The following is a 24,022-nucleotide window of genomic DNA, read 5'->3' on the forward strand; positions in this document are numbered from 1 at the left end:
GGGTGATCTGAAAATCAACCCCTATGCCACCTCAAAGAGGGGGAGATGTCAGGGAAATATTGAGAAACATTAAAAATATTCTTTCTCCCCCTGTCATAGATATTAAGAAGTCTTTTTCCCAAGCCCCTCTTCACCCCTCCCTTATCCCCAATTTGTCATAGGAGAGCTGACAGTCCAGCATCTGTCTCTCTGCAAATTATTACCCATAGCCGAAGTAGCTTGAACAAACACTGGCACACAAGAGGTGCCACCAACCTACTTAAAATGCGAATGTGTTTTCCCCTGATAGAGGCAGGGGATGATTAGATGCAGACTTGCGATAATTTACATGCAGCTGTTGAAGCTTGCTTCCCAGGACAAAAAAGGGAATCTAATAGAGGGTCCCAGGATCTTCGGAGACTAAAAAAAATATGGAATATTGGAAGTTTCATAACTCTGCTAATAATGGGACCCATATTTTTAGTGACAGGGTCAGCAAAGGAACAAGATGGTTATTTTTTGGAGCCGTAATCCCCTCCAGGGGCCTGTGGCACAAAAGTAGCAAAATAGCAGATCATAGCTACGCCATGCGTGGTCTCTTGGGAACGTCAAATTCATAACAGAAAAAATGGCATCGCTTGCAAGCTTCTGCGATCAACCAGGGATACGTTATTGCGGAAGTTAGTTATTTTAATAAAAACATGAAGGGTGGAGCCCAAGCCCCCAAGATGTCACAACAGGGGTGTGTGGGCAGATCTCCCCTTAGGTATAAGAGAATCCACGGAGGATAGAGGAGCATTCTTTGCCAGGGGGTATAGATACTATAATTAACGGATCGCGTTCGATAATGCTCAAATCAAATCGGCAAGCCCCTCCTCCAGCTATACTGATTCGTCCCTCTATAGTAAGTTTCTTCTGTAATCCTGTTTATTTTATGTAACTGTCTATTCTGTATTGTAAATGTCCATTTGTAAAATCTTGTATATTTTTCTCAAACACTGCCTCCCTTTTGGATTAAATATAAAATTTAATAGTTCTGTTTCTTTTGCTCTCTAATCATTCCCTCAACCGAAACCATACGCTACCAGAATGCAGGTGTCCGACAAGGCCTGTATTATATTTCAAACTCGGCCGGTGGTGGCCATACGCTCACTGGTCGCTTGCCGATACCTACGTAGTTAGTAGTCGAGATCGTGTGCTCGCGGATCCCTGACAAAATCCGTGACATACTGCCGGCATGGTGAGATACTGTGTGATCTCCACGGTGTCATCACTGTGGAAAACCTGACACCCAGTAATGGCTTTCTTCTGGCAACTTGAACATGCAGTCCATTTTTCTTCAAGTGCCTCCTTATTGTGAATCTTGAAACAGCCACACCACTAGTTTTCAGAGAGTCCTGAATTTCAGTTGATGTTATTTGTGGGTTTTCTTTGCATCCCGAAAAATTTTCCTGGCAGTTGTGGCCGAAATGTTTGTTGGTCTACCTGACCGTGGTTTGGTTTTACAGAGACCCTGATTTTCCATTTGCTAATCACAGTTTGAACGCTGCTGGCTGGCACTATCAATTCCTTGGATATTATTTTGTATCCCTTTCCTGTGTTATACAGTTCAACTACCTTTTCCCATAGAACCGTTGACAATTCTTTTGCTTTCTGCATGACTCACAATCAAGAAATATCAGTGGCAGGATGAAAGATGTAAGAGTCTGTCTGGATCCCAGAAACTCACTCAGCTTTAATGCACACACACTAATTAAAAGCAAACAGGTCACAGGTGAGGATGTTACCTTTAGTGGCCATTCAAACCCATTTGTGTCAAATTCTGTGCATGTTATCAGGCCAAAATAACCAGAGTATGTGAACTTTTGATCAGGGTCATTTGGATGTTTTTGGTTGTCATTAAGATTTAATAAGATAAAACACAGTAGATTGACAATAAATGGCTTCACCCAACCAATAACCATGAGTGGAGGAAAAGGTTTTTTGTTATCATTCATATTCTCTGAAACAAGGCCAAGAAAGCAAAAATTCTGCCGGGGTGTCAGGACTTTCCAACACACACAGAGGGACGACACCAGGGAGATCATGCAATATCTCACCATGCCGTCACGCTGTCCGTATTTCGTCCGGAGTCGCGAGCACGAGATCCAGACTACTCTCTACGTAGGTATCGGTAAGCGACCAGTGAGCGTATGGCGCAACACCCTGGGTTCCACAGACTGGAATCCGTGTTTATCGCCCTCCGTACGGTCACTGTCAGCTTCACTTTAGCCCAATTATTAATACTCTCTGCCACCACCAGCATAAACTATTTCCCAGGCGTGTGCTAATTGGGGCTTTTGTGCTGAGCAGAATGGGACAGCTCGGTGCTGACAAGTGGTGATAATTTGCATTAGACACTGTATGATTGTCATCTCTGGACAAACACTACAGCAGAGGGCATGGGAGAAGGGGCTAATATTCTGTTAATATGTCCCTGACATTAATATTTTCCTGACACGGGGTATGTAAACTTTTAAGCACAACTGTATATATAAAGCTGCGATCTCAATCCTGCTGACTGTAGAGCTGAAATCTGTCATCCCAATTGTCAGAATAGAGGAAACATTTCCCTGATCTTGTCGCTCCTGAACGACAAGACTTGTCTGTCATACAATTGTCTGTTATACAAAGTCAGTATAGCAGATTTAAGGCACTATCTGTCTCTTATTTCTGGAAACCGCTTTTGTATAATAATTTTACTCCCCTGCGACGTTTGACCTATGTAAGTTTAGCATCTGATTTACTATGATTTATGTAATAGATTGACAGAACATACATTGCACAGTTGGGGTAGATTTAATTTCATGGCGCACAAAGACACAATAAATGGATTAATAGGGGTCATCACAACTGAAATATGACTGTTATGCCATATGGAAGACATTATAATTACTTTACTGCATTACTGTACTATCATCTTTTTATTCTAAATTCCAATGATAATGTTATTGGATTAAAAGGGGTCATCACAACATAAATGCTTAAAATTGAAAAGAGCCTTTAAAAAGGAGACTGTCATCTGTTTTTTCCCATATAAAGTACAGTCAGCACCTGTGTGCCCTAGTATACAGCATTCTAGAATGCTGTATGTGTGTCCCCAATCCACTCTCCATAAAGCAAAAAATAGCTTTTATTATACTCACCTACGGGGCGATGCAGTCCGATGGGCATCTCTGCTCTTGCTCCGGCGCCTCCTCTCCTCGGTTCGTGTTGATAATGGGTCCTATGTCATCACTCAGTGTCTTTGGCATTGTGCTCATGTACAGGAGCTCTATAGTGCTTTTCTCTGCCCTCAGCAGAAGAGAAGTTCTCTTGCGCTGGAGCGTGATGTTGAGGAAACTGTGTGGTGACGTAGGACGTATCATCCCCACGAACCAAGAAGAGAGGAGGCGTCGGACCCAGACCAGCGACGCCCATCAGACTGGACAGCCCCATTGTCATGCTAGGTATAGGAAGGATGAGACACCTAGACAAAATATCAAAAAAGGGGCCAAATAGACAAAGACAACCATAAGGTAAAAGCCCCCTAAAAATACCTTTTAATAGTAAATTCTAAAAAGGACTGTAGGCAATTCGTAGACAAACAACAAAGATATTCATAATATTAGGACATAAAAGATAAGGTAATACATGAAAAAAGGTGGGAATACTGATTATTTCTGTCCCTAATTTCTTTCCCTTCCTAGCAGCGGAGGTTGGCACCCTAATTTGTACTGCATGGCGCCACCGCTCAACGTCGGTGTCCCTAATGTCCCTACAAAAACCCTTACTTAAATAAACCAAAACTACAATGGTGAAAAACGATAAGAAAGGAAGTGAACGTATAGATAAAGAAGCCGATAAGCCTTATTCCCCAGTTATAGATGGTCAAATACATATAGTAGGATATATATCAGTGCTCATAAATTTAGGGGCACAATCTATTCCCTGCCACAGCCAGATCCATCAATTTATAGCCAGAACAGTTAATCAGTTGGTAGACACATACTTAACATACTTGTACTTAGCATTGGCTGTCTAGCTAAATATGGTACCACATGTATAAGACCTCACATCTACTGTATAACACAATGTCAAAACCAAATTTTCTGACAAAGACATGACAGTCAACATAGATATTCACTAGTAAGTCAAAAATGACACTCCTTATCGATAATCCCTAGTCCTTTAAAGACAGTTAGAGATAACAGTCACAAATAAATATTCATTCATAAATAGAAAGTAACACTTATCGTTAGTAGTCCCTAGTCCCAACGCGTTTCCCCCTAGTTTCCACCAGGGTTCATCAGGGGACCTGGGGAGGACATCAATCCCTCTCCCCAGATTGTCAGTCAATGCTGCATGTATAAGAATTTGACCGTATACCCTCCTTATATCAAAAAAAGTGACCCCCACAGATGTAATTAATAGAGATGAGCGGTGTTCGACTAGAACTGTTCGCCAATCTCAAATTCGAGCTGTTTTGGGCGGTGTTCGAGTTGTTCGACGAACCCGAACGATTTGCAAAAAATTCGGCTGTTCGAGGTTATGTTCGATAACTGTTCGTGCACCAAAAGCGTGTCCTGCATGTCTGGCGCTATTTAGAGCACCAATCATGCAGGGATTGTCTGCCACTCACTGTAATGCCACAGCCATGGTGGTTGTGGCATTACAGTGATTGCCCAAATCGATGGGAACAGTGCCCACAGTGAAACCTGAAAAGCCGGCAATTCAGCAGCGGCATACACCTGTACCCGACAATTTAGAACCGAAAGAATAGAGCTTCACACATAGATTAGATAGATATAAACATGTCAGCCACATATATACGAAGTACAGTGAAAGTGCTGCTTACTGTACTTGTCATTTAGCGTAAAGGATTTATCAAAAAAAATAATAGTGTTTTCATGCACCGTCTCTTTAAAAAAGCCGGCCGGCAATTCAGCAGCGGTACCCGACAATTTATAACAGAAAGATAGAGCATCACACATAGATTAGATAGATAGAAACATGTCAGTCACATATATATGAAGTACAGTGACAATGTTGCTTACTGTACTTGTCATTTAGTGTAAAGGATTTATTAAAAAAAGTAATAGTGTTTTCATGCACCGTCTCTTTAAAAAAGCCGGCCGGCAATTCAGCATCTGTACACGACAATTTATAACAGACAGAATAGAGCTTCACACATAGATTAGATAGATAGAAACATGTCAGTCACATATATATGAAGTACAGTGATAGTGTTGGTTACTGTACTTGTCATTTAGTATTAAAATAAAGGATTTATTATTAAAAAAATTGGCGTGGGGTTCCCCTTAATTTTAGGCTCTAGCGGAGGTTAAGCAGACGGCTGGGGCAGATGTTTGAAGCCTGGGAAGGGGGTAATACCCACGGAGCTTCCCAGGCTACTAATATCAGCCCCCAGCTGAATACCTAGCCTTTACTAGCTATTAAAATGGGGGACCCCCCCAAAAAAATGACGTGGGGTCCCCCCTAATTTAATAGCTAGCAAAGGCTAGGCAGACAGCTGGGGGCTGATATTAATAGCCCAGGAAGGGAGCCATGAATATTGGCCCCCTCCCAGGCTAGAAACACCAGCCGTCAGCCGCCCCAGAAATGGCGCATTCATAGGATGCGCCAATTCTGGCACTTAGCCTCGCTCTTCCACGCTGCCCTGGTGCGGTGGCAGGAGGTAATAGGGTTGGGGTTGATGTCAGCTTATAATGCCAGCTGACATCAAGCCCAGGTTAGTAATGGAGAGGCGTCTATAAGACACCCCCATTACTAACCCCATAGTCAAAGTTAAAAAAAACACAAACACCCAGAATAAAGTCCTTTAATTGAAATAAAGACACAATCCTTTATTGTTCTAAATTAAACCATACTTACCGTCACGCCCATTCCAGCTGAAGCCAACGATCTCCTGCAATAAAAGAAAAATAATAAAGCAACCTCATCCTTACCTTTCCATGGTTCCCACGACAGCTTCAGCTCTGCTACATCGAGATGACAGGCTGGACCGCAGCAGAACGCTGCCATCCAGCCTCTCATCCCGCAGACACTGAGAAGCGCAGGCTTGCTTGCGCTGCTCAGCGTCTCTCTGTGACGACATCCAGATGAGCCGAGTTCATGTCCAATGAACTCGGCTCACCTCATGCACGTCACTGACAGCGTGGGAAAATTCTCACGCTGAAGCGGTGAGTGCAGGAGAATTCTCCCACGCTGTCAGTGACGTGCATAAGGTGAGCTCATGTCCAATGAACTCAGCTCACCTCCTGCACGTCACTGACAGCGTGGGAGAATTCTCCTGCACTCAGCGCTTCAGCGTGAGAATTCTCCCACGCTGAAGCGCTGAGTGCAGGAGAATTTTCCCACGCTGTCAGTGACGTGCATAAGGTGAGCTCATGTCCAATGAACTCAGCTCACCTCCTGCACGTCACTGACAGCATGGGAGAATTCTCCTGCACTCAGCGCTTCAGTGTGAGAATTCTCCCACGCTGAAGCGCTGAGTGCAGGAGAATTTTCCCACGCTGTCAGTGACGTGCATGAGGTGAGCCGAGTTCATTGGACATTAACTCGGCTCATCTGGATGCCCTCACAGAGAGACACTGTGGAGCGCAAGCAAGCCTGCGCTTCTCAGTGTCTGCGGGATGACAGGCTGGATGGCAGCGTTCTGCTGCGGTCCAGCCTGTCATCTCGATGTAGCAGAGCTGAAGCTGTCATGGGAACCATGGAAAGGTAAGGATGATGTTGCTTTATTATTTTTCTTTTATTTCAGGAGATCGTTGGCTTCAGCTGGAATGGGCGTGATGGTAAGTATGGTTTAATTTAGAACAATAAAGAATTGTGTGTTTATTTCAATTAAAGGACTTTTTTCTGGGTGTTGTGTTTTTTTTAAATACTTTACTAGAAATTCATGGTGGTCATGTCTAATATTGGCGTGACCCCATGAATTTCGGGCTTAGGGCCAGCTGATAATGCCAAGCTGGCCCTAACCCCTTTATTACCCAGTGAGCCACCGCATCAGGGCCCTGGATGAGTTGGGTACAGCGCCAGAAGATGGCGCTTCTATGAACGCGCCATTTTCCGGGGTGGCTGCGGACTGCAATTTGCAGCGGGGGTGGCCCAGAAAGCTTGGGCCTCCCTGCGCTGCGGATTCCAGCCCCCAGCTGCCTAGTTGTACCTGGCTGGACACAAAAACAGGGCGAAGCCCCACGTCAATTTTCTTTAAATTATTTCATGAAATAATTAAGAAAAAAAGGGCTTCCCTATATTGTTGTGTCCGGCCAGGTACAAATAGGCAGCTGGTGGTTGGGGGCAGCCCGTTCCTGCCTGCTGCACCTGACTGGACACAAATATAGTGCGACGCCCCACGTCAATTTTTTTTAAATTATTTCATGAATTTCCTGAAATAATTAAAAAAAAAGTACGTGGGGCTTCGCCCTATTTTTGTGTCCAGCCAGGTACAACTAGGCAGCTGGGGGCTGGAATCTGCAGCGCAGGGAGGCCCAAGCTTTCTGGGCCCCCCCCCCGCTACAAATTGCAGTCCGCAGCCACCCCGGAAAATGGCGCGTTCATAGAAGCGCCATCTTCTGGCGCTGTACCCAACTCATCCAGGGCCCTGGTGCGGTGGCTCACTGGGTAATAAAGGGGTTAGGGCCAGCTTGGTATTATCAGCTGGCCCCAAGCCCAAAATTCATGGGGTCACGCCAGTATTAGACATGACCGCCATGATTTTCTAGTAAAGTATTTAAAAAAAACACAACACCCAGAAAAAAGTCCTTTAATTGAAATAAAGACACAATTCTTTATTGTTCTAAATTAAACCATACTTACCATCACACCCATTCCAGCTGAAGCCAACGATCTCCTGCAATAAAAGAAAAATAATAAACCAACCTCATCCTTACCTTTCCATGGTTCCCACGACAGCTTCAGCTCTGCTACATCGAGATGACTGGCTGGACCGCAGCAGAACGCTGCCATCCAGTCTGTCATCCCGCAGACACTGAGAAGCGCAGGCATGCTTGCGCTCCTCACTGTCTCACTGTGACGGCATCCAGATGAGCCGAGGTCATGTCCAATGAACTCGGCTCACCTCATGCACGTCACTGACAGCGTGGGAAAATTCTCACGCTGAAGTGCTGAGTGCAGGAGAATTCTCCCACGCTGTCAGTGATGTGCATGAGGTGAGCTCATGTCCAATGAACTCAGCTCACCTCCTGCACGTCACTGACAGCGTGGGAAAATTCTCCTGCAATCAGCGCTTCAGCGTGAGAATTTTCCCACGCTGTCAGTGACGTGCATGAGGTGAGCTGAGTTCATTGGACATGAACTCGGCTCATCTGGATGTCGTCACAGAGAGACGCTGAGCAGCGCAAGCAAGCCTGCGCTTCTCAGTGTCTGCGGGATGACACTATGGGGTTAGTAATGGGGGTGTCTTATAGACGCCTCTCCATTACTAACCTGGGCTTGATGTCAGCTGGCATTATAAGCTGACATCAACCCCAACCCTATTACCCCCTGCCACCGCACCAGGGCAGCGTGGAAGAGCGAGGCTAAATGCCAGAATTGGCGCATCCTATGAATGCGCCATTTCTGGGGCGGCTGACGGCTGGTGTTTCTAGCCTGGGAGGGGGCCAATATTCATGGCTCCCTTCCTGGGCTATTAATATCAGCCCCCAGCTGTCTGCCTAGCCTTTGCTAGCTATTACATTAGGGGGGACCCCACGTCATTTTTTTTGGGGGGTCCCCCATTTTAATAGCTAGTAAAGGCTATGTATTCAGCTGGGGGCTGATATTAGTAGCCTGGGAAGCTCCGTGGGTATTACCCCCTTCCCAGGCTTCAAACATCTGCCCCAGCCGTCTGCTTAACCTCCGCTAGAGCCTAAAATTAAGGGGAACCCCACGCCAATTTTTTTAATAATAAATCCTTTATTTTAATACTAAATGACAAGTACAGTAACCAACACTGTCACTGTACTTCATATATATGTGACTGACATGTTTTTATCTATCTAATCTATGTGTGAAGCTCTATTCTTTCTGTTCTAAATTGTCGGGTACAGATGCTGAATTGCCGGCCGGCTTTTTTAAAGAGACGGTGCATGAAAACACTATTATTTTTTTTAATAAATCCTTTACACTAAATGACAAGTGCAGTAACCAACACTGTCACTGTGCTTCTTATATGTGTGACTGACATGTTTCTATCTATCTAATCTATGTGTGATGCTCTATTCCTTCTTGTCTAAATTGTCGGGTACCGGTGTATGCCGCTGCTGAATTTGCCGGCCGGCTTTTTTAAAGAGAGTGTCTTCTGAGCAGTTTGTCAGCTTTTGGACACCTTTGCAGGTGTTTTCTATGTGTTTCTATGTGTTTTTGTTTGCCTGCCATTGGTTTTAACGGTGTTCGACGGTGTTCTAAGGTGTTCGACGAACAGTTCGACGAACAGTTCCTCGAACATCCCGGTGTTCGACGAACCGAACCGAACCCGAACACTACGGGGGTGGCTCAACACTAGTAATTAATTAACATAGCACATGTCTTGCTACCATAGTATACATATCCGGCGTCTACAACTGGATACAGGTCCGTGGAACGCACAGATCCGGAAGTGACAATACACTAATGACGCCCCCCTGGAAGTCCCTATATCATCTAAGTCGCTATTCCCCAGCACTTTACAAGCACAGCTAGAACGTACCAGTAGGTATGTTGATCTTTGACCTGAGAGGCCTCAGGTGGCTCTGTAACATGCGTTTTGGAGGGACAGCTGGTACTTAGACATTTGGGCGGTCCCTCCATCATTGACACTCAGATAGTGGAATACATATTCCATAGCAGATTACAATGTGCCCATTGTAGTGTTGGGCTTGACCCTCCTCCTCCTCCTCCACCACCATGTGATACTGCCGCCCTAAATTCAAATGTTCAGAGGGCCTGCAGGTGGCAGGAAAGCTGAGTTTTGTGAGAGCCCTCATGTGGCCCTGTAACATACATTTTGAAGTGCCCTCCTCTACAGATTTTGGAGGTGCCTCTTGTGTACATTTGAGAGTGCCCTCACTTATTCGTATTGTAAGGCCCTCACTATTATTTTACTCATCTAAGGGCAGAGACTACAGAGAAAATGGCCAAAAGACATGGAGAACTAGAAGGTAGCCGTGAGTGCGGCCTGCGATCCTCAGGTATAGCTGAACTCTGTGAATCGGAAAAATATAGCTACACTAGTCAACTGGATGACGAACTCAAATATATCACTTGTGCAAGTCAATGGACAATGGATATATGGTGCCCCCCTCCAGGATGGGTTGGAGAAGCTTCTCCAAATGGCTCAGAGATTTTGATTGGCAATATTCCCCAGATTATATAGGAAGAGAAGACTTCTTGATACTGTACTACTTGGTCCAGTGCAGAACGTGCATCGTATTTCCAAAAATTACTCCTGGGGGCTGTGTCATAGATGTAGGAAGATTCCATGACAAGGGCCTCCCTTGACAAACATTATCTACGATGGAGTACTGTAGTAGTTGTGGTCCTCAATTCAAGTTTTCAGAGGGCCATCAGTCGGTCATCAATAGTCAGTGTAAATTTCTATTGAATATGTATCCCCTATCTCGGTCACAATGTGGCACAAGCCAGGCATGTTTTTTTGCCAAATAGAGTGACTGACAGTGCATTTCCATTGAATATGTATCCCCTATCTCAGTCTATCTATCTACCCTCCTCCTGCTCCTCATCTTCTGCTGAATTACCCTCCTCATCACTGCCAAGCTGGGACCTGTGCAGCAGGGCATCGGCAAAGCGGCAACATGCTCTACTGAAGCTGATCTGTTTAGGTCAGAAAGCACACACTGCAGCAGAGCTGTGGCAAGCTTTAAAACAGACACTCTCCCCGCTGCACCTCCAACCCGGTCTGGTCGTCTGTGATAATGGGCGTAACCTGGTGGCGGCTTTAAAGGTCGGCAAACTGGTATACGTGCCATGCATGACTCACGTGCTGAACCTAGTTGTTCAGAAATTTCTGAAAACTTACCGTGACTTGGCGTACCTACTTCAGAAGGTGCGCCGTATTGACACCCATTTCCACCATCCCTTTATCGCTTTTGCTGCTCTTATAGCGCTGCAAAAGCACTTGAATTTGCCAAGTCACTGACTCATGTGCGACCTGCCCACGCGGTGGAACGCCACGTATCACATGTTGGCGAGGATTAGTGAACAGTAGAGGGCAGTAGCTGAATACCAGCTTCAGCATGCCGGTCAGACTGAGAGTCAGCCACCACACACAACAACTGTTCAGTGGGTGTGGGTCGCTGACATTTGTGAGGTGCTTGAGAACTTTGCGTACTGCACCAACCTCATGAGCGGTAATCAGGCTTTTATCAGCGTAACCATCCCGCTGCTGTGTCTCTTGAAACAATCAGTGCATAATCTCAAAGAGGAAGCTTTGTGTGCCCAGCATGTTAGTATGGAGACATATTTCTCAATGGGTGATACTACCCAGCCCAGCCAATATTCTGAGGCAACAATGGGTGATGAGTAGAGATGAGCGGTGTTCGACTTGAACTGTTCGCCAATCTCAAATTCGAGCTGTTTTGGGCGGTGTTCGAGTTGTTCGACGAACCCGAACGATTTGCAAAAAATTCGGCTGTTCGAGGTTATGTTCGATAACTGTTCGTGCACCAAAAGCGTGTCCTGCATGTCTGGCGCTATTTAGAGCACCAATCATGCAGGGATTGTCTGCCACTCATTGTAATGCCACAGCCATGATGGTTGTGGCATTACAGTGATTGCCCAAATCGATGGGAACAGTGCCAACAGTGAAACATGAAAAGCCGGCAATTCAGCAGCGGCATACACCTGTACCCGACAATTTAGAACCGAAAGAATAGAGCTTCACACATAGATTAGATAGATATAAACATGTCAGCCACATATATACGAAGTACAGTGAAAGTGCTGCTTACTGTACTTGTCATTTAGCGTAAAGGATTTATCAAAAAAAATAATAGTGTTTTCATGCACCGTCTCTTTAAAAAAGCCGGCCGGCAATTCAGCAGCGGTACCCGACAATTTAGAATAGAAGGAATAGAGAATCACACATAGATTAGATAGATAGAAACATGTCAGTCACATATATAAGAAGTGCAGTGACAGTGTTGATTACTGTACTTGTCATTTAGTGTAAAGGATTTATTTAAAAAAATAATAGTGTTTTCATGCACTGTCTCTTTAAAAAAGCCGGCCGGCAATTCAGCAGCGGTACCCGACAATTTATAACAGACAGAATAGAGCATCATACATAGATTAGATAGATAGAAACATGTCAGCCACATATATACGAAGTACAGTGACAGTGTTGATTACTGTACTTGTCATTTAGTGTAAAGGATTTATTTAAAAAAATAGTGTTTTCATGCACCGTCTCTTTAAAAAAGCCGGCCGGCAATTCAGCATCTGTACCCGACAATTTATAACAGACAGAATAGAGCTTCACACATAGATTAGATAGATAGAAACATGTCAGTCACATATATATGAAGTACAGTGATAGTGTTGGTTACTGTACTTGTCATTTAGTATTAAAATAAAGGATTTATTATTAAAAAAATTGGCGTGGGGTTCCCCTTAATTTTAGGCTCTAGCGGAGGTTAAGCAGACGGCTGGGGCAGATGTTTGAAGCCTGGGAAGGGGGTAATACCCACGGAGCTTCCCAGGCTACTAATATCAGCCCCCAGCTGAATACATAGCCTTTACTAGCTATTAAAATGGGGGACCCCCCAAAAAAAATGACGTGGGGTTCCCCCTAATTTAATAGCTAGCAAAGGCTAGGCAGACAGCTGGGGGCTGATATTAATAGCCCAGGAAGGGAGCCATGAATATTGGCCCCCTCCCAGGCTAGAAACACCAGCCGTCAGCCGCCCCAGAAATGGCGCATTCATAGGATGCGCCAATTCTGGCACTTAGCCTCGCTCTTCCACGCTGCCCTGGTGCGGTGGCAGGGGGTAATAGGGTTGGGGTTGATGTCAGCTTATAATGCCAGCTGACATCAAGCCCAGGTTAGTAATGGAGAGGCGTCTATAAGACACCCCCATTACTAACCCCATAGTCAAAGTTAAAAAAAACACAAACACCCAGAATAAAGTCCTTTAATTGAAATAAACACACAATCCTTTATTGTTCTAAATTAAACCATACTTACCGTCACCCCATTCCAGCTGAAGCCAACGATCTCCTGCAATAAAAGAAAAATAATAAAGCAACCTCATCCTTACCTTTCCATGGTTCCCACGACAGCTTCAGCTCTGCTACATCGAGATGACAGGTTGGACCGCAGCAGAACGCTGCCATCCAGCCTGTCATCCCGCAGACACTGAGAAGCGCAGGCTTGCTTGCGCTGCTCAGCGTCTCTCTGTGACGACATCCAGATGAGCCGAGTTCATGTCCAATGAACTCTGCTCACCTCATGCACGTCACTGACAGCGTGGGAAAATTCTCAAGCTGAAGCGGTGAGTGCAGGAGAATTCTCCCACGCTGTCAGTGACGTGCATAAGGTGAGCTCATGTCCAACGAACTCAGCTCACCTCCTGCACGTCACTGACAGCGTGGGAGAATTCTCCTGCACTCAGCGCTTCAGCGTGAGAATTCTCCCGCTGAAGCGCTGAGTGCAGGAGAATTTTCAAACGCTGTCAGTGACGTGCATAAGGTGAGCTCATGTCCAATGAACTCAGCTCACCTCCTGCACGTCACTGACAGCGTGGGAGAATTCTCCTGCACTCAGCGCTTCAGTGTGAGAATTCTCCCACGCTGAAGCGCTGAGTGCAGGAGAATTTTCCCACGCTGTCAGTGACGTGCATGAGGTGAGCCGAGTTCATTGGACATTAACTCGGCTCATCTGGATGCCCTCACAGAGAGACGCTGAGCAGCGCAAGCAAGCCTGCGCTTCTCAGTGTCTGCGGGATGACAGGCTGGATGGCAGCGTTCTGCTGCGGTCCAGCCTGTCATCTCGATGTAGCAGAGCTGGAGCTGTCATGGGAACCATGGAAAGGTAAGGATGATGTTGCTTTATTATTTTTCTTTTATTTCAGGAGATCGTTGGCTTCAGCTGGAATGGGCGTGATGGTAAGTATGGTTTAATTTAGAACAATAAAGAATTGTGTGTTTATTTCAATTAAAGGACTTTTTTCTGGGTGTTGTGTTTTTTTTAAATACTTTACTGGAAATTCATGGTGGTCATGTCTAATATTGGCGTGACCCCATGAATTTCGGGCTTAGGGCCAGCTGATAATGCCAAGCTGGCCCTAACCCCTTTATTACCCAGTGAGCCACCGCATCAGGGCCCTGGATGAGTTGGGTACAGCGCCAGAAGATGGCGCTTCTATGAACGCGCCATTTTCCGGGGTGGCTGCGGACTGCAATTTGCAGCGGGGGTGGCCCAGAAAGCTTGGGCCTCCCTGCGCTGCGGATTCCAGCCCCCAGCTGCCTAGTTGTACCTGGCTGGACACAAAAACAGGGCGAAGCCCCACGTCAATTTTCTTTAAATTATTTCATGAAATAATTAAGAAAAAAAGGGCTTCCCTATATTGTTGTGTCCGGCCAGGTACAAATAGGCAGCTGGTGGTTGGGGGCAGCCCGTTCCTGCCTGCTGTGCCTGGCTGGACACAAATATAGTGCGAAGCCCCACGTCAATTTTTTTTTAATTATTTCATGAATTTCCTGAAATAATTAAAAAAAAAGTACGTGGGGCTTCGCCCTATTTTTGTGTCCAGCCAGGTACAACTAGGCAGCTGGGGGCTGGAATCTGCAGCGCAGGGAGGCCCAAGCTTTCTGGGCCCCCCCCCCCCGCTACAAATTGCAGTCCGCAGCCACCCCGGAAAATGGCGCGTTCATAGAAGCGCCATCTTCTGGCGCTGTACCCAACTCATCCAGGGCCCTGGTGCGGTGGCTCACTGGGTAATAAAGGGGTTAGGGCCAGCTTGGTATTATCAGCTGGCCCCAAGCCCAAAATTCATGGGGTCACGCCAGTATTAGACATGACCGCCATGAATTTCTAGTAAAGTATTTAAAAAAAACACAACACCCAGAATAAAGTCCTTTAATTGAAATAAAGACACAATTCTTTATTGTTCTAAATTAAACCATACTTACCATCACACCCATTCCAGCTGAAGCCAACGATCTCCTGCAATAAAAGAAAAATAATAAACCAACCTCATCCTTACCTTTCCATGGTTCCCACGACAGCTTCAGCTCTGCTACATCGAGATGACTGGCTGGACCGCAGCAGAACGCTGCCATCCAGTCTGTCATCCCGCAGACACTGAGAAGCGCAGGCATGCTTGCGCTCCTCACTGTCTCGCTGTGACGGCATCCAGATGAGCCGAGGTCATGTCCAATGAACTCGGCTCACCTCATGCACGTCACTGACAGCGTGGGAAAATTCTCACGCTGAAGTGCTGAGTGCAGGAGAATTCTCCCACGCTGTCAGTGATGTGCATGAGGTGAGCTCATGTCCAATGAACTCAGCTCACCTCCTGCACGTCACTGACAGCGTGGGAAAATTCTCCTGCAATCAGCGCTTCAGCGTGAGAATTTTCCCACGCTGTCAGTGACGTGCATGAGGTGAGCCGAGTTCATTGGACATGAACTCGGCTCATCTGCATGTCGTCACAGAGAGACGCTGAGCAGCGCAAGCAAGCCTGCGCTTCTCAGTGTCTGCGGGATGACAGGCTGGATGGCAGCGTTCTGCTGCGGTCCAGCCTGTCATCTCGATGTAGCAGAGCTGAAGCTGTCGTGGGAACCATGGAAAGGTAAGGATGAGGTTGCTTTATTATTTTTCTTTTATTGCAGGAGATCGTTGGCTTCAGCTGGAATGGGCGTGATGGTAAGTATGGTTTAATTTAGAACAATAAAGGATTGTGTCTTTATTTCAATTAAAGGACTTTATTCTGGGTGTTTGTGTTTTTTTTAACTTTGACTATGGGGTTAGTAATGGGGGTGTCTTATAGACGCCTCTCCATTACTAACCTGGGCTTGATGTCAGCTGGCATTATAAGCTGACATCAACCCCAACCCTATTACCCCCTGCCACCGCACCAGGGCAGCGTGGAAGAGCGAGGCTAAGTGCCAGAATTGGCGCATCCTATGAATGCGCCATTTCTGGGGCGGCTGACGGCTGGTGTTTCTAGCCTGGGAGGGGGCCAATATTCATGGCTCCCTTCCTGGGCTATTAATATCAGCCCCCAGCTGTCTGCCTAGCCTTTGCTAGCTATTAAATTAGGGGGGACCCCACGTCATTTTTTTTGGGGGGTCCCCCATTTTAATAGCTAGTAAAGGCTATGTATTCAGCTGGGGGCTGATATTAGTAGCCTGGGAAGCTCCGTGGGTATTACCCCCTTCCCAGGCTTCAAACATCTGCCCCAGCCGTCTGCTTAACCTCCGCTAGAGCCTAAAATTAAGGGGAACCCCACGCCAATTTTTTTAATAATAAATCCTTTATTTTAATACTAAATGACAAGTACAGTAACCAACACTATCACTGTACTTCATATATATGTGACTGACATGTTTCTATCTATCTAATCTATGTGTGAAGCTCTATTCTTTCTGTTCTAAATTGTCGGGTACAGATGCTGAATTGCTGGCCGGCTTTTTTAAAGAGACAGTGCATGAAAACACTAATATTTTTTTTAATAAATCCTTTACACTAAATGACAAGTGCAGTAACCAACACTGTCACTGTGCTTCTTATATGTGTGACTGACATGTTTCTATCTATCTAATCTATGTGTGATGCTCTATTCCTTCTTGTCTAAATTGTCGGGTACCGGTGTATGCCGCTGCTGAATTTGCCGGCCGGCTTTTTTAAAGAGAGTGTCTTCTGAGCAGTTTGTCAGCTTTTGGACACCTTTGCAGGTGTTTTCTATGTGTTTCTATGTGTTTTTGTTTGCCTGCCATTGGTTTCAACGGTGTTCGACGGTGTTCTAAGGTGTTCGACGAACAGTTCGACGAACAGTTCCTCGAACATCCCGGTGTTCGACGAACCGAACCGAACCCGAACACTACGGGGGTGGCTCAACACTAGTGATGAGGAGGAAGATGAGGAGGATGAGGAGGGAGAGGACTTGTTTTTCTCTGCTACCGAGGGGACTCGTAATGCTACAGAGGGGACACCGAACCCAAGCTTCATGTCTGTCCAGCCTGGATGGGCTGGAGAGGAGGAGGTGAAAGAGGAGGAGGAGGCCAGTCAGCGTGAGGAGAGGATGGGTACTTGTTCTACTGTTGGGGACACAGAACATTTGCCTTTTTGCAGCTTGGCCCACATGGCACAGTTCATGTGTAAGTGTCTGTGGCAAGACCCTCGCATGATACACATTTTATCCAACAACCTATACTGGTTGGCCACCTTTCTCGATCCACGGTACAAGGAGAAATTTCCTTCTCTCCTTTTGGAGTCAAAGAGTTTTACAATGGAATCGTTCAATAGGACCGTTGTAGATCAGTTGCAGAAAACATCACCCTCAGACAATGCTGGTGGCAGAAGAACCGGCTCTTTTCAACACCAATGGATAATGGGGAGAGACAGGAACACCAGGTCAACAGAGGTGGGGATAAAATGTGCACAAATTGGGCAATTTTCAATAAACCAGCACAATAGCAAGGACTATCTGTGCCTGCAACAATGCCAAGGAGGGATAAGTTGCAGAACATGGTCAAGGGGTATTTAAGTGACCATACATGTGTCCTTTCTGACGCTTCAGTTCTCTTTAATTATTGGGTGTCTGAGCTGAACACTTGGCCTGACCACTCCTTACATGCCTTAGAGGTGCTGGCCTGCCCGGCTGCTAGTGTGGTGTCTGAGCGTGTTTTCAGTTCCGCTGGGGTAATCATCACTGATAGGTGCACACGCCTCTCCACGGAAAATGCAGACAGACTTACTCTGATTAACCCCTTTAAAGCCCAAGACGTATTAATACGCGTCTGTGCCCTGGGCTTTAAGAGCCTGACCTGTATTAATACGTCATTGCTGTGCGGGTGCGATTGCCGTTGGTTGTCAGCTGATTGTCACAGCTGACATCCGGTGCTATGTGCAGGGAGCGGTCCCGCACCACTCCCTGCACATTAACCCCCGCAATGCTGCGATTTAAGTCGATCGCATCATTGCGATAGCAAGGGAGGGTGATCGCAATACTCACCTCCTCTTCTGGCCTCCAGCGCTGTCTGCCGTGGCTTCCCGGATGTTGCCATGATGACCCGATGTCGTCATGACAATATCCGGGTCACCAGACAGCAGGAAGGTTTTTTGGTCATGCGCAGTGCATGACCAAACTATCTTCTCCCTGTGCAGCGCTGACATCCAGCATAGCACAGGAATGGTGCTGCATTCCTGTGCTATGCAGGCGATCAGAGTAAAAAAAGTGAAAGTCCCATAGTGGGACAAAGTATAAAAGTAAAAAAGCTGTGAGAAAGTGAAAAAAAAATTTGTAAAAATATTAAAAAAAAAAAATAAAAAAATAATCCACCAAAATAAAAATATAATGTACCCATCAATAAATATTATTATGAAAAAAAGAACAATGAAAGTACACATATTTCGTATTGCCACATCCAGAACGACCTTACCTATAAAATTGTCCCACTAGTTAACCCCTTCAGTGAACATGGTAAAAAATAAAAATAAAAAACAATGCTTTATCATCATACAGCCAAACAAAAAATGGAATAACACGCGATCAAAAAGACGAATATAAATAAAAATGGTACCGCTGAAAACGTCATCTCGTCCAGCAAAAAACAAGCCACCATACAGCTCCATCAGCCAAAAAATAAAAAAGTTATAGCTCTCAGAATAAAGCGATGCAAAAAAATTTTTTTATCTATAAAATTGCTTTTATTATGTAAAAGCGGCAAAACATAGAAAAACTATATAAATGTGGTACCGCTGTAAATGTACTGACCCGAAGAATAAAGCTGCCTTATTAATTTTACCACATACGGAGCAGAATAAAAAAATGTAAAAAAAAAAAACAATTCCTGAATTGTTGTTTTTTGTTTATTCTGCCTCCCAAAAATCGGAATAGAAAGCGATTAAAAAATGTCACGTGCCTGAAAATGGCACCAATAACAACGTCAACTCATCCCGCAAAAAATAAGCCGTCAAATGACTGTCTGCCAAAATGTGGAAAAATTATAGCTCTCAAAATATAGCGATGCAAAAACTAGATTTTACAAAAAAATGCGTCTTTTAGTGTGTGACAGCTGTCAATCATAAAAACCCGATATGATTCTGGTATCTCTGTAATCGCACCGACCCGAAGAATAAAGTCGTCTAATCACTTATACAACACAAGGAACGGCGTAAAAAATAAACTCTCGGGTTAGGATTGTGCTAGGGTTAGGTTTGGGGTTGTTAGGGCTAGGGTTGTGGCTGGGGTTAGGGTTGGGGTTAGGGCTAGGGTTGGGGCTGGGGTTGGGGTTAGGGTTGTGCTAAGGTTAGGGTTGGGGTTAGGATTGGGCTAGGGTTAGGGTTGAGCTAGGGTTAGGGTTGGGCTAGGATTGGGTTAGGGTTGAGATTTTTTTCAAAAGTAAAAAAAAAAAAAAGATGATATGAATTGAGTATCGTTGGTGCTCGAGTGACATGCTCGAGTCTCCGCCCCATATGCTTCGCGGCCAGAAAAAACTCGCTGGGGTTGCCTGCCATGCATGAGCAATCCCCACATTTTTTTTTTTTTTGGGTGTCTAATAACCGTGAAACATGCGGGTGGAGACTCGAGCATGTCACTCGAGCACCCTTGATACATGGTGAATACCTGAATACCCGATGCAAGCTCAAGTAGCGAGCACTTGTGCTCAAGACTAATGACAACTTATTCAATATGATGACCTAATGTTATCAAATTCTGTGTCGTACCTCTGGGTTCAAAATGTTCACTATACCCCTTTATAAAATCCTTGAGGAGTGTAGTTTCCAAAATGGGGTCACTTGTGGGGAGTTTCCACTATTTACGCACATCAGGGGCTCTCCAAACGCAACATGGCGTCCGCTCTCGATTCCAACCGATTTTGCGTTCAAAAAGTCACACAGAGCTCCTTCCCTTCTGAACTCTGCCGTGCACCCAAACCCCACATATAGGGTATTGGCGTACTCAGGAGAAATTGACAACAGTTTTTGGGGTCCATTTTCTCCTCTTACCCTTGTGAAAATAAAAAAATTGGGACTAAAACATAATTTTTGTGGAAAAAGTTTGATTCTTTTATTTTCATGGCTCCATGTTATAAACTTCTGTAAAGGACTTGGGGGTTCAGGGTGCTCACCACACATCTAGATAAGTTCCTTGAGGGGTCTAGTTTCCAAAATGGTGTCACTTGTGGGGGGGTTTCCACTGTTTAGGCACATCAGGGGAACATCCGCTAATTATTCAAGCAAATTTTACATTCAAAAAGTCAAATGGCGCTCCTTCCCTTGATAAGGGGTTTGTGCGCTCAAACAGTGGTTTTCCTCCACATATGGGGTATCTACTTACTCAAGAGAAATTGCACAACAAACTGCATCGTGCAATTTCCGCATAGACAACAGCCTTCAGATGACCCCAAAGATAAATATCTAAGGGGGTCAGATCGGGAGACTTTGGTGGCCATTCAACTGGCACATGTTGTGAAGATATGAGATGTGCAGCATTGGAAACAACGGATACTGGAAGCCTGTGCTAGCATTTCTTCTCCCCCTCCCTTCATATGCAGCAGGAAGCTCCTTCCCCTCCCTTCATGTCCGGCAGGAAGCTCCTTCCCCTCCCTTCATGTGCAGCAGGAAGCTCCTCCCCCTCCCTTCATGTGCAGCAGGAAGCTCCTCCCCCTCCCTTCATGTCCGGCAGGAAGCTCCTTCCCCTCCATTCATGTCCAGCAGCAGTGTGCCAGCTATTAAGGAGCAAACAGTCCTGGCGTGGGGAGCAGTGCCTTCCGGCAGCTGATCTCTCCTTGTGAGCCACGCATGGCAGAGACGCCATGCACGGCTCACATGGCGAGATCAGTGTGGGCAGACAGGACGCAGCGCTGGATATGTGCAGCGTGATGGGGATTAGGGGGGGCCATGCATACCAGGATAAGGATGAAGGGGCCATACATACCAGGATAAGGATGAGGGGGTCATGCATACAAGGATAGGGATGAGGGGTGCCATGCATAGCAGGATAAGGATGAAGTGGCCATACATACCAGGATATGGATGAAGGGGCCATGCATACCAGGATAATGATGAGGGGGCCATGCATACCAGGATAATGATGAGGTTGCCATGCATTCCAGGATAAGGATGAGGGGGCCATGCATACCAGGATGTGGATGATGGAGCCATACATGCAAGAATAAGGATGAGGGGGCCATGCATACCAGGATAAGGATGAGGGGACCATACATACCAGGATAAGGATGAGGGGTACCACGCATACCAGAATAGGGATGAGGGGGCCATGCATACCAGGATAAGGATGAGGGGGCCATGCATACCAGGATTGGGGATGAGAGGTGCCATGCATACCATGATAAGGATGAGAGGGCCATGCATACCAGGATTGGGGATGAACGGTGCCATGCATACCAGGATAGGGATGAGGGGGCAATGCTTACCAGGATAAGGATGAGGGGGCCATGCATAAAAGGATGTGGATGAGGGGGCCATGCATACCAGGATAAGGATGATGGGTACCATACATACCAGGATTGGGAATGAAGGGGCCATGCATACCAGGATAAGGATGAGGGGGCCATGCATACCAGGATAAGGATGAGGGGTACAATGCATACCAGGATAGGGATGAGGGGACATGCATACCAGGATAAGGATGAGGGGGCCATACATACCAAGATAAGGATGAGGGGGCCATGCATACCAGGATTGGGGATGAGAGGTGCCATGCATACCAGGATAAGGATGAGGAATGTCACACATACCAGGATAGGGATGAGAGGTGTCATGCATATCAGGATGGAGGGGTGCCATGCATACCAGGATGGGGATGGGGGCCACGTATAATAGGAAGGGGCGGCATATATTCAAGGATGGGGTATATTATCAGAATTTGGGAACATTACCCATATATCAGTGTCAGAAACAGGCACCTCTCCCCCATAACAGTGCATCGTGACCACATTTTTGCTTGCATTTTTTTCTATTTTCCTCCTCTAAAACTTAGGTGCATCTTATGGTCCGGAGCGTCTTATAGTCCAAAAAATATGGTACATACAGACACATGTATATTACAGGTGAAGTAAACTATGATAAAAATTACAGACCTCTCCATTCTTTGTAGGTGGGAAAACATCCAAAATCAGCAATGTATCAAATACTTATTTTCCCCCCTATAGGTGTGTGTATATATGTGTGTGTGTGACGTGTGGCATTTTCCACTGTGTCACTGCTGCCTGATACAAGAAGTCTCCTTCATATAGATCACTGTGGGGGGACGAGAAGGGGCTCAGACTTCAGTGCATGTTTTGTAGACAAACGTTGCCGAGATCGCTGTGATTTGTCAATCATTGTGGTCATAAGTCCAGTAATGGAGCCTATGGGATCAGTGATCACTAGGCAGGAAGCCATGGAGGATGAGTATTGGTGCTGAGTGGGGGGGGGGTAAAAAATAAGAGTAACAGAAGGGGGGACATAGTTACTTCATGTGCTCCATCCATATGTCTATCTGGGCATGGGCCATCCATATCCGGTCATCTTCTTGTGGTTGGAGGCTTTTACGTGTTTTAGTAGCTCAAATAGTTACATATATAGCCATAGTGGAGTTCATGTATCATAACTCGCAGTGTGCTGACGCGTAGTGTGTGTACATATGTCTGTATAGTGTCCATAGTGTACGTTCATCAGCACATTAATCTAATGCCATACCTAGGAGTGCTGACTAGTGTTGAGCATTCTGATACTGAAATATCGGGTATTGGACGATATTCGCGGTATCGGAATTCCGATACTTAATTCCGATACTTTTACAATATCGTATACCGGAATCAGAAGTTCCCATAATGCAATGAGCCAGTTTCATTTTATTCAGCCAATGAGGATGCTAAGAAGTGTGGGCACATCCTGTTAGGCATGTAGGCATGTTAACTAATGGCATGGCTGTGATTGGCTGCTGAAATGATGTCATGATGCACTATAAAAGCCGCCGCCGCCATTTTGAGCTCACTCTGCTGTGAATTCAGTTAGGGATAGGACGCTGTTGTTCTGAGGGACAGTTTTAGCTACCGATTTGCTCTATTCCGCTTTACCCAAGCTACTTTATAAATCGCTGTGCCTTGCAGCGCTAGTGCACAGTTCTCTGTGCTGTTCACCGCTTTCTGCAAGGTCTGGTGTGTGAGTGCAGCTCGCCCTGTAGTGTGTGCTTCAGCCACGTCTGGTTGTAGTGCACTCAGTGTGTGTCACTGCCTCATACATTGTCCTTTTTTGCTAATTGATCATATTTCCTGATTTCTCCTATTAGTGTTGTGGTTCCATCCGTATTCAGCTAAATTGGTTCCAAACACACTATATAGGAGTAGATAGAGGAGCCTTTCTGCAGCATTGGGCCCTGCAGCCCCAGCCAGATTAGTATTAGCCTATTTTTTGTAGCCTCATCTATTGCATTGTAGGTTACCTTCCTACATTGTAATAGCTACAAAAAGTTTGTGATACTATCGGTATTACATCTTTGGGCATATCCAGTGTCTTTTTGTGACAAAAAAAACCTAAATAAAGTTCACCAAACACTCCACTTTACAGTTGTGTAGGCCACATTAGCTCATATTAAAGTCTAGTCCACACTTTATAAAATTAGTGTTTCTTATACCTGTTAGCAGCTGTTCAGGAATAAGCACACTAAGCCCTTAGTACTTTTCTGCCTATCTTTATCAGTCTACCAAGATGAAGAAGGCAGGGAGTAAGGCATGTGGTCGTGGGCGTGGGCGTGGAGTTTCTGCAGGGAGAGGACGTGAGGATTCTGTGACTGCAGGGAGAGGACGTGGGGATTCTGTGCCTGCTGCA

General features: G+C 45.7%; 1 protein-coding gene across 1 annotated transcript in view; it reads right to left on the reverse strand.

Moving 5' to 3' along the window:
• Positions 1-3,252: 3,252 nt before the first annotated feature.
• The window catches only part of LOC141153895 (C4b-binding protein alpha chain-like), a 94,725-nt gene continuing 73,955 nt past the window's right edge, over positions 3,253-24,022 (reverse strand). Inside the window, exons 6-7 of the mRNA XM_073639187.1 lie at positions 3,558-3,573; positions 3,253-3,487 (exon numbers count right to left, since the gene is read on the reverse strand). Coding sequence (XP_073495288.1) covers positions 3,253-3,487; positions 3,558-3,573 — 251 coding nt within the window. The remainder of the gene's footprint in view (positions 3,488-3,557; positions 3,574-24,022) is intronic.

The sequence above is a fragment of the Phyllobates terribilis genome, unplaced genomic scaffold (assembly GCF_046119375.1).
Source record: "Phyllobates terribilis strain yellow unplaced genomic scaffold, ASM4611937v1 Scaffold_1__5_contigs__length_1240528914, whole genome shotgun sequence".
Lineage (NCBI taxonomy): Eukaryota > Metazoa > Chordata > Amphibia > Anura > Dendrobatidae > Phyllobates > Phyllobates terribilis.